The sequence below is a fragment of the Rosa rugosa genome, chromosome 6, assembly GCF_958449725.1.
Source record: "Rosa rugosa chromosome 6, drRosRugo1.1, whole genome shotgun sequence".
Taxonomy (NCBI): Eukaryota; Viridiplantae; Streptophyta; class Magnoliopsida; order Rosales; family Rosaceae; genus Rosa; species Rosa rugosa.
This window is the reverse complement of record NC_084825.1, coordinates 32,972,062-32,983,872: the sequence shown is the minus strand read 5'-3', so window position 1 is coordinate 32,983,872 and position 11,811 is coordinate 32,972,062. Positions and strand designations below refer to the sequence as shown.

The following is an 11,811-nucleotide window of genomic DNA, read 5'->3' as shown; positions in this document are numbered from 1 at the left end:
TTATCCCACCACTACTCCAAAGCGCCATCACTTCCAACCCAACTCCTGACAGGAGAAACCTCCTAGAAAGCCAATAATGCTCGTCTATGCCACAGGCAGACTTTGTGCTGACTCTAAACCAGGCAGGAACGACTCTCAGGAAGGCCAAAGTGATGATTGGTTCTGCCACATCTTGCAGTGCCGTATTACCCACAAAACAAAACAAAAATAAAGCTAAGCCCTAAAACACTAATAACCGCGGCCCACCAACAAGGGCCCAAAAACACAACCCCGACCCACGCCCAATCCACCGCCCAGAATTCTGGTGCTTCGTTGACCCCTAACGCCGCCGCCAGTCTCGCCCCACCATTGCGCCTGACCTGCATTCATCCGACAATATGGGCCTAGAGCCAAAGCCCTGACCCAAAAGTCACCCAGCCCAATTCGAAGTGGAAGATGGCCGAGTCCACCACGCCTCTAGCCCGCCTGCAACTCCCTACCCGTCCCACCTGCAGCATCATCGTCGTCTCTGGGCCGGCTGATCGCAGTGCATCCCACAAATCTGCCCTGAATCTCTACATGCCGGCTCACCAATCCCATCCCCATCCTCAGATCGGATCTCAGTAACCCAAACCCGATCGGAGACTTCCGATTAGATCTGAGCACCACTTATCCCAATCTCGCCGCCAAACGTACGTCACCACCAGGCGGCCACCCATCTCGCAGCGACGCCACCAGTCCCTCCCGCCTGCAACCGAACCAACGCCGCCTCTCCCCGACAGAGCTTCCAACCGTTCTGGCCAGCGAAAGCACTCCCACACCTCCATTACTTCGATCGGGCTTACTCTATAGCAAACTACCAATGGGCACAAGGCCCCCTCTAGCCCGTCCGACGACGACGCCACGAGGGCGTGCCGTCGGACCGGGCATAAACTTTGACGGAAAGACAACTGCCGCCTAGGGTTTTTTGAGAGAGAGAGTATTATTTTCTCTGTTGTTAGGGCAAGGAGAAGTTGTTTTAATTTTTATATTCAGCTTATACTTTCATCCTTGCTTCGTTTATATTTGGTTAAAGAGCTCTCATATGTACCACAATTTAATACATTGACATGTGGAAGTTCAAGAAATATACATAGGCAATGACATTTAATAATAACTAAAACGCAACACGGTGCTATATATCATATTCAAGTCATAGTCTGTCATCTCGAAAGCTACGGATAAGATTAATTTAGAATGAAAAAACTTCATATAAAAAATAAAAAAACCAATGATTTTGCTAATTACACAAAATTTTAACTATGTAACACTAATTTGTAACTAGAAAACACCGTGTCGAAAATTCGTTAGTTAAGCAGACATCTCAAACCAAAATCATGTTAGAACAAAAAAAAAATTTCAAATGCGTAAATTTTCATAACTAATTCCCATATTGATAAAATGAATAAATTCATCGAGTGGTTTGAACACCTGGTATCCAAACAAGTCCATGTTTAAGAAAACAGTTAGCCAAGCCCATATTTAGTTTAATTGTTGTCTCAGCTTATCATTGAAAATAGAAGAGGGAAATCGAGCCCAACATTACCCAATAACCGGGGAACTTCTGCCGTTGCCTCTTTACTTCACCACTGAACCTTTGCTTTTTCACCCCCAACATGCCTAATTGGCATGGCAGCCACACCTAATATTCTCACAACCTGAACAACATTACTCTTCATCTCTACTCTCACTTTTGCTCACCCCAATTCCTTCCTCATCTCACAGCACCGTGTCACAAACCTTTCAATGGCCACCTCTGTTTCCAATGCTGTTTGCTTTCGCTATCCCCACCCACCAAACCCAACACTCAACGAACCCAGAAAAACCCACCTCCCCCAATTCTCCGGCAACACTTTCCGGCCAAAACCCATGAATCTTTGCTCTTCCGGCCACCGTTTTCAGCCACCATTGATGGCTCTAAGTGTAGAAGAGACATCAATGAATGAAAATACAGAAGGGATGCCAAGGTTTAAGTGGGGTGTGATAGGTCCTGATATTACAGAAGCCCAGCAAGAAGCTATAGATGAACTCCCTCCCAAGATGAGCAAGCGTTGCCAGGCTTTGATGAAGCAGATTATTTGCTTCTCTCATGAGAAAGGGAGTCTTTGTGAGGTGTTGGATGCTTGGGTTAGCATTATGAAGCCTTGCAGGGCTGACTGGCTTGCGGTTCTTAAAGAACTGAGGATTAAAGATCACCCACTTTATCTTCAGGTACATATACATTATGTTTTTAAGCTTATTGGGGATGTTGTGTTATGCTTGATATGTTTGCTTTGAGCTTTCATTGTCATTTGCTTTTGTAGTGTTTTTAGTAACTTTTGAGGAGATGAATTCTTGATTTCTGTCTCTAAAAGTTGAAAGCAGAGGGATTCTTGAATGGAATTTTGTGTATGTTCAGCCAGTTATGGTTAGATTTTTAATATGTACTGAGATATAAGGAGTGGTGTGTGTTAAAACCTAATATGATCTAGAGTTTTGATAAAGTCGACCTCAATTGCTAATGATGTATCAGAAGATTGAGCATTTTTGGTGTTGTCTAATCCCACTAGGGAGATTAAGGACTCTTTGGTGGTCATGGGTGTTAAGGTGTGGCTGATAGGAACACAGAATTGGTCAATTTGTTACACCTAAGAATTTTTGAGTATGTGAAATAATTTGTTCATATTTACAATTCTCTGAAATTGGAAGTTCTGGTTAAAACTCTTGAAGTTCAGTTCAAATGGTGTAAAATCATTGTTCAAGATGGTTCTTGCTCTAGAAACCCTTTTATCATCTTATGTGAGTTCTCTTCCTGTTGGGAATCCTGGCTTAGGTGTCTTCTTTCTGAATTTGTAAGACAGATGGGTGCTAATTGCAAGGCAAAGAGCTGTCTGGCAATGTTAAATGTTGAATTTCTTTCAACATTTAGTCCTATTCCCTTTATTTGATTTTATTTTGTAGACCTCCAGTTTGCTTGGATCATTTTGATCTCCTCTTACTCTCACCAATAAGTTTACTGTCATCCACTTATAGAATTTTCTAGTTTTGATTGATCCTTGTTAACAGATGTTCACTATCTTCCTAATTTTTTTATTAACATTTTTTCTTCTTCTTAACATTATAAAGGTTAAAGCTAACCAAAAAATCGGGAGAGAATCACATTTTATTTCCAAGAAGAAAAACAAAGCTTCTTGGAAATACTCAATTTGCTTCAGATGGTTAAAACAAAGCCAACACCTAATCACTCATTCTTCTTTGAAATATTTAAATTTTGAACTCTTGGTGTTTTTCAAAGAAACTTGCTGACATTATATGTTTCTGCAAGCACATTTTAAAATTGCAGGCCTATCTATAACCGTAAGTCCATGTAATTCTTGAATTTTTCACAGGTGGCAGAAATTGCTGTACTAGATGAATCTTTTGAAGCCAATGTGCGTGACTATACGAAAATAATCCATGGTTATGGGAAGCAAAACCAAATTGAGGATGCTGAAAACACCCTTTCAAACATGAAGTCTAGAGGCTTCGTCTGTGATCAGGTAACGCTAACTGCCATGGTTGACATGTATAGCAAGGCTGGACATCTTAAGCTGGCTGAGGATACTTTTGAAGAAATTAAGCTCCTTGGACAGCAATTAGATAAAAGATCATATGGCTCAATGATCATGGCCTACATTAGAGCTGGAATGCCTGATCAGGGAGAGAATTTACTCATAGAAATGGATGCCCAAGAAATTTATGCTGGAAGTGAAGTTTACAAGGCATTGTTAAGAGCATACTCATTGATTGGTGATACTGAAGGAGCTCAAAGGGTATTCAATGCAGTTCAGCTAGCTGGTATTTCTCCAGATGCTAAGATATGTGGACTTCTCATAAATGCATATGGTACATCAGGTCAAAGTCAAAAGGCACGTGCTGCGTTTGAAAATATGAGGAAGGCTGGTCTTAAACCCAGTGATAAATGCATAGCTCTAATGTTGGCTGCATACGAAAAGGAGAATAAGCTTCAAATGGCATTGAAGTTTCTGATGGGGTTGGAGAGAGAAGGTATCATGGTTGGGAAAGAAGCTGCAGAAACACTGGCTGGATGGTTTAGAAAACTAGGAGTTGTGGAAGAGGTGGATATGGTCTTGAGAGAATTTGCAGCAACAGAAACCAATTCTGGAATTCCTGCTTCCTAGTTTCCATCTCAAGTTTTATGTTTCACATTGCGGACGTCAGCTTCAGTTGCGATGAACACACAAGTGGTAAGATCTGAATTTGCCTTCAAATCCATTTTATTGTTAGATTCGAAGGACTGGATCATATATCTGAGTTTGCTTTCCTGCCAAAAATATTTGATGGGCCATTACAGAAAACAAAGACGGTGCGTTATTCATAACAACAACTACTGTTGTTTAGTAATGTGGTCTTGTTCGTGCGGATGCAGCAGCCCAAAGAATGAAGTAAACAACTCTGCACTAAGCGGGGACTGAGTTGAATCGATGAATGCCCACTTAAGCTTAGCTGCTTAAATCATCTTGTGCTAGAACAATGTGATGGAATGAATGAGTCATTGTCCTTGGAGCTTGTTATGTATCTTCTTCGTGAAATTGCTATATTGATTCCTTGGATATTGGGTTCTTTCTACCTTTTGTCTGGCCTATCTAACAGGCAAGTTGGATCACGTGGATGAGGAAAATTTAAGATTATCCGATCTCTTTTTCAGCACCTTCCTATAGGGTTGAAATCAGGGCGTCACTTAAGGAAGGCTTAGCTTATGTGAACAAATTCTCTTGTAATTATCCACAACTTTACAAAATAGTAATTAGGAAAGTTTACTCTATTGTTTGATGTCCATGTTGAATGCAAGACAATGCATGTGATTAGCAGTCAAATCAAAGACCAACTCAGCCAAAAACTTGACCGATCAGTTCATAATCATTCTAAGTTGGTGGATTTCAACATAATTGGGTATATTAAATAGTTTTTTTTTTTTTTTTTTTTTCAAATTGTTCAATCTTAAATCTTTTGAGATAAAACCTCACACATATTCAATTGCAACCATAGGTGGCCTTGTGCTCCCAACACAAAGTCTGGAATGCACTGATATCGATCAGTTCTATATCCTTGCATAAAATTATTCATGATCTCCGTCACTCTCTAATACTATCCATTTGGCGTAGCCCTTTTCCGATCATATGTGATCCACATTCTATCATTAGCATATATATACCTGTAATCTAATCTTGAGTTTAACTAGCATTTAGAAGAAAAGAGAAACCATGCATGCATGCAAGTAATGAACAAAGTTCAATAAAAAAAAAATTTATAAATCAGTCACTAATGAACATTACTTGCCCATTGAAACAACCTAGCTAATATATATGATCGACATACACCTCATCATCAGGCAAGTACTCTTAAATTTAATTGATCAATTAGCTCGGCCATCAGTCTCATTTGGACATAGACTGAGATGGTGAAGCCTCAGAGCACGGCACCGACCCCGACGGAGAACCAGTATGCCTGTAGAGCAGTTCACGAGCCAAAGCTTGAAGATCGCCACCACCACCGCCACTCGATGAGGAACCACCAGAACCGCTTGCGAACTGATGATGTTGGTTGTGCAGCAGCGCGCGCTGTTGCATGACCCAAGCAGTTGGCTGCACCATGGGTTCAAAAAGCGAGGACAAATCATACGTTGCGGGCATGGGGGCCGAAGGAAGGTCTGCAATGGAGAGTGGAGGTTGAGCGATTAGTGGAGGAGGGGGCGGAGGAGGTGATGGAAGCTCCATTGTTGCTAGGTGGGCTTGCAAGTATGAGATCTCGGCTTGTAAATTCACCACCTGTATTATGTACACAAAACATACAGTAAACCCAAAAAGTGAAAAAGAGTAAGACCATATCCAACAAGGAAGTGATGAAGTTTCACAAAAGCTTTCTCTGACTGTAAAAGATTAAGTAAAACTTACTTGAATTAATATGCAATATAGTAGAACATAATCCAGACTGATAGTATAATTGTGGTTTGAGACAAATTTAAGGGTTCCTTAGCTTTGTTTATACTAAAAGGGCGTATTAGAACATGGCCTTGCGAGCAAATTAAGCATTCTCAGAAGAATGAACAAAGTTTCTTCTGCATATTAATTTCTTCTTGGAGTTAGCGAAGCTGAGGTTGGGTTCGTTGAATACTATTATTTTAGTAATACTATGGCATATAAAGACATAGTTTTGAGTTTTGACTCGAGCTACTCTCTGAAAAACAAATTTGTAACGTTACTTCCCACATTTCTAGACAATCACGTAATTAGATCTACTATCATCAAACCATTTCATATGGTTATCACTTATGACTACGTCATCCATCATATAAATTTCTCTAAGTTAAACGGAAACCACCTTTTTGTTCGTCAAAAAATATGAATGCAAAGCGAGATGACGTAGACAAATTAATTACTCTTAAATAATTAGAAAAATTTAAACTTGAAGGCTATCAATCTACACGCCACCCATGGGCACAATTATAAAAGCTTTCGCCTTTGTTAGCTTTTCATTTGCAACATCTTTTACAAAGATGAAACGCTCACTTTGCACCAGAATGTTTACGTGAAAAAAGCGACACCAGCTTGTAAGCTAATGTAATATAAAAACGATCACGTGAAAAATGCGACATCAGATTGTAAATTAGACGCCAACAGTTTTATCGTAACAGAGAGGCTGGAAAGAGATTAGCATCATTTATATAATATAATCTCTTTTTCATGTCATCACATTTAATGCATGAAATAAGTGTCTTAGCATTTTCTATTACAAATTTGATTATATATAATTATATATTGACCAAAGACTATAAATAGTTCTGGGAAATAAAGAAAGTAGTTACTAGTCATCTAATTTACTGTAAATGTACATATGTATAGGTACTTCATCTACACTCACAATCAGTGGCGGATCCAGAAAAGTTTCTTAGGTAAGGCAAGATTCAAGGAAAACAAGAAAAACCCAGCCTAGGTAAGGCAAGATTCATCTGGTTTTGCCCTTTTCTGCTATGTTTTAGGTAGCTTCCTTCAGCCAACATATATAAATCAAGGTAGACAAGAAAAACTCAGTCTAGGCAAGTGCCCAAGCTGGCCTATATGTGGCTCCGCCCCTGCTCACAATCAGTCAGAGTAGATCTAGACAGTAGACATGACTAGGTAAGCAAATTTCTGAAAAAGAGATAAAATGAATGACAAATAAAATATGGAAAACTAAACAAACTAGTTTCCACTTTCCCCCGAAAATACTGAATATATAAAAATAAATAAATGCGATTGTATAAGAAATGACCAATTAAATTGAAGAAGCAGGAAACCGACCATTTCCTTAATACCAGCAAAGGAAGAACCCACATTTTGCACAGAAAGATGGCACAAACAAACCAGTAGGGCTCTATGAATGAACCATTTTGTATACAGTAACCGCCGACCACAAGATTTCTTAATCAAAGAGGCCCTCTAGATTTCAGTAAAGCACAAAACTGTCCCCTATTAGCATTTTATTCTTCCTTGATTTGGTTTTCTAAGCTTTTAATTAATTGTGTTTCTCACTAGGGGTACCAAACCCTCAGTTCAGAAGACATCAGGACACCTCCTCCCTGTCAATAAGGGCATGGTTGCCCTTCATATCAACCTTTACTGAAGTAACTCTTTGGGTCAATGTAAGTTGAAAAATAGGAAATCATTGGCCTACAGCTACCCAAAAGTGAAAAAGAAAGGTTTTGGATTGAACCAGGAAAAAAAAAAGGTTTGTTTTGGATTAAATTTTCCAGAAATGGGTTAATGAGAAAAAAGGTCAGACAATTAAGAAAGTAAAGGGATGGGATACCAGAATATGTCAAGATCATGAGTCACTGAATCATGATCACAATTAATTAAATCTTCATCAACGAAGTTGGTACAGAGATTGATTGATTAAATAATCAAATCAAGTCAATTAATCGTATATATATGTTAATATGTATAGTATGTGTGCACCTGTTGTTGAAGAGCAAAGATGTGAGCAACACAGCCGTAGACCGGATCTTTGAGCCTAGCTTGAGCCTCAAAACAAACAGTGAGGACGGCGTCTGGCCGCTTGTGAGCCGGAATATGATGAAGAAGCTTGGAGACATTGCTGGCTCCGAACACCTTGTGCACCGCCGCAAAGTGAGCTGCCCCTTGCTCCGAATCGAAGTAGGGTGCAAATATGCATCCCGCCACGCACTTCCTCCTCAAGAACTTACACGCGCCACACGGTCCGGCGTTTCCTCCTCCGGCGCTGCCTCCACTACTGCTCCCCCCACCGCCGCCAGAGCAACCACCAGTAGGGTTTGTTGTCGCATTCATTTCTCTCTCTCGAGAGAGGTTCTTTTATTTCTGAATTGGGGGCAATCTTAATTGATTTGCTTGCTCTGATTGATTTGCTTGATTTGGTATTTATGAGTATTTGAGGGGGTTTAAGATCGTGAAGGTGATGATGATGAGTGGTGCCATTAATGTTTTGGGAGCGGAAAAAAGAAGGGTGTTTGGGGTTTGGTGGTGGTTTTGTTTTGTTTTGGTTTTGTTCTGGGGTTAATGGGTTGTTCTTATTGAGTGAGTGGAGGTTAAAGGGTGTGTGTGAATATTGTGATATTAAAAACAAACAAAACTAGCTTTAGCTTTAGCTAGAGAGAAGATTAGAAGAGGAGGAAGAAGAAGACTTTAAAGCCACGCGAGAGAGCAAACGCTTAATACCAACATTTAGCTTCTTGCGTGAAGCAAACATACGATAAGCCCTAGCTAGCAAAACCGATCATCCTCTCTCTCTCTCTCTCTCCCCTCTCTGTCTAGCTGGCTACATATATATTTAATTATTAAATAAGTAATTTCTGGCTTAAATCAGATAGAACTGTACGTATGAATATGAAAGTGGGTTTGTTGTTGCTGTGGAGCAAAAAGAATGGGATTTTGGAAGGTCGAAACGTGTCGAGGAGTCTGCCTATGTTTGCCAGTCTGCGTGTTTTAAGCTGCGTGGAGGGCAAAAGACGCCATCTCCATCTCTCACTTTCTCTCTCAACGTTTGAAAATGACCTTCATTTTTCTTTTAACTTTCCTTTTCGATATGAAAAGCCAAAAAGAAGCTTGAGTTTCAAAGATATACATAAATGGATCGCGAGCAGTTTTAACTTTTATTTCCAGGTTAATATATATGTTCTTACATGGATACTGTATTAATTTAAATTACTGCTGCTTATTGGTTTATCTTATACGAAGCGACATATCATTTTTTACTAGTTTTGTTGGATTTGCTTGAAAGTTTAGTAGAATCAAGATGGAAGAAAAATTGGCACGAGGATGAAGTTGAAATAGTACTAAATATCTTACTCTTAGCTAGCTCATTAATGATTTCTTAAGCAGCCTTGACTAGCTATACTTAGAAAAAGGTACCAAATAAGATAAGGGTCCACTGCCTATATATGATGATTAGATAGTTGTATTCGAACAAGGCATCGTCGACATCTTCTGAAAATGATAGATAATTTTCTCTAAACGCAAGAGAATAGAGGTTTAATCACGCAAAATCCCTTAGACATCTAGAGGTTGCACATTTCAGAAACAAGGTTTACAAATGGTTGAAAATTAAACCAACTCTTGTTGTGTTTGTTACTAATTAACTAACAATTGATATCAAGATAAAAGGTTTTCTAAATAAATCAAGAAATTGAGTTTTTTTTTTTCCTTTTACTTTAATGCAAAAAAAACAAAAACCGAAATCCACTTTAGTTTTTTCAACTAAGCGATCTCGTCTTTTTTTTTTTTTATCACATTTTTTATAAAGAGGATCAAAGGATTTCACTCCTACCCCCATGATGACTCGAACCTATGACTTCGTCATTAGGTAGTGGGTGCTCTAACCACTGAGCTAACACCACTTCGTCTTTATTAAAGAATAACGGTCACTTCTTTGTATATATATTTCATGTGGGATCAAATACTCAGAAAACGTGATATAGGGTCCACTTTTACCGCGAGTGATCACACTTTACATTTATCTGAGTGCACACAGAAAAATTCGTCCATGTGTCAGTGCAATCTAGCTATTACGTAAGGTAGACAAAATTGAGGCTCGAGATCTCACAAATGTACATTAATGTTTTAAAATGACTAGTTCTCATTAATTACTTTTGTACTAATCTTTTCTGATCAACAAAACTTACACTTATGGCACATTTACTTAATTAGAATGGAAAATAATCATGAATCGGAGACAACTAGAATGAGAGAAAAAATGAATCGGTCTTGGTTTCGGAGGCTTAATTTGATTCCTATACCTATCTCCCCCCTTCGTAATCAAATTCTTGAGTATTTAGAAATCGATTCCTGATAAGGAGGTGAGACCTACACCAATTCCGATTCTTTCATGTGTTAGTAGACGCATGAATACTTTTATCCAGAATCATTCTGATTCCCTTATGTGTTAGTAAAAGTAAGAATATTTTTACTTCGTAATCATTCCGTCTATTTTCATTGTCATTCTAAATAAGTAAATGTGCCCTTAATTAAACATATAACTTTCTATTTTATTTCGAAACTAGATGGATAACATTGTAGATAGTTAGCTGATTTGGAAAAAGTTTGATGAAGTACTGTAGTTGCATCTGATTGTCGCACCATCTTTAACAGCTTGTAGAATATTGTATGTGGTAACTTGGTAAAGAACAACTATTTTTATTTTTTATTTTTTTATGAACTTGAAACTTCAGTTACGCGCTTCAAATTGGACTTAATTAATTTCAGTCATGAAACAATATCAAATAAATGATGGTCCAACAAAAATATGCATATTATCATCTATTTGTTTGATTATTGACTAAAAGACTTCCAAGTTGGTTAATTTTGCTATAATTTTAACAACAATCTAAATATCAAATTGTTTGGAACGTGACATATTGACATTATTATATTGAAAGAGAAGGTTGATTGAAGAAAGGGGATTGTTCTCTGAAAGATACACCATTGGCATTGTCGGAAAAGTTGCAATAGCAAAGAAACCAAAGGATGATCTAACCAGTTTATTGCTCCGATCTACGATCTAAACTCAAAATTTATCAAGAATGGATCTTGCGCGCGGTGAATCAAAAATGTCAAAGCCCTAGTTGGGCATTCAAAGCTAGAGCAACAGAGCCACCCTAATCTGAGGCCACCACCTGTGAGTTGGTGGGTGACAATGAAAGCAACGGTCGTCTAAGCCGGGATGACATCATCTTCCCGGTGAGGGGGCCACGCGTCATCACTTGGAAATTAAGTAACGTCATCCGCACTGTAATTTTATTTATTTATTATTATTTTCTTTTAACTTCTTGTAGAACTGAAAGAGAAAAGGTGTTATAAACAGTTCGTAACGGCGCATCACCGCGGTGTCTGGCTTTTGTCCAATCCATGTGTTGCGAAGAGGAAACACTGATTAAGAGCTTCAGTGCCACAAGATGTGCGACACGTCTACTGGTTTCTGCTGACTCCGACGGTTCTGATGACGACTGAGGTAGCTTACGTTGTAACAGTCGCACATATCCCACTACAGCTACTTCGTCCTGTGTGGTCTTATGGAAAGGAAGCGTTATACTTGCTTCGCAAACGTTACTTATTATGCCTCTTTGTTTGAATCTCAACTTTGGGAGATCTTAAGACTAAGAGGTGTGTTCTCGTACAATTTAGCGTTTCATCATGTTATTATCATTCATACTAAATTTGAACTTATGGATATAGAGTCTTCTTACGAGGTGTTAAGAAGTTTGAACGAGGAAGTTGTTTATGTTTGCTTCTCGGATTCTTC

General features: G+C 38.8%; 2 protein-coding genes across 2 annotated transcripts; one reads left to right on the top strand and one right to left on the bottom strand.

The window, feature by feature from the left end:
* The first annotated feature begins 1,524 nt into the window (after positions 1–1,524).
* Positions 1,525–4,610, top strand: LOC133718319 (pentatricopeptide repeat-containing protein At1g01970). Its single transcript, XM_062145131.1, has 2 exons — positions 1,525–2,229; positions 3,387–4,610. The coding sequence occupies exons 1-2, from the start codon at positions 1,765–1,767 to the stop codon at positions 4,176–4,178; spliced, it is 1,257 nt and encodes a 418-aa protein (XP_062001115.1). The 5' UTR covers positions 1,525–1,764; the 3' UTR covers positions 4,179–4,610.
* A 708-nt stretch (positions 4,611–5,318) lies between these two features.
* LOC133715917 (LOB domain-containing protein 30) lies at positions 5,319–8,717 on the bottom strand. The gene is made up of 2 exons (XM_062142613.1): positions 7,995–8,717; positions 5,319–5,825 (listed from the first exon to the last, which is right to left on the bottom strand). Exons 1-2 carry the CDS (start codon positions 8,343–8,345, stop codon positions 5,436–5,438), a joined length of 741 nt encoding a protein of 246 aa, XP_061998597.1. The 5' UTR covers positions 8,346–8,717; the 3' UTR covers positions 5,319–5,435.
* Between the last annotated feature and the right edge of the window lie 3,094 nt (positions 8,718–11,811).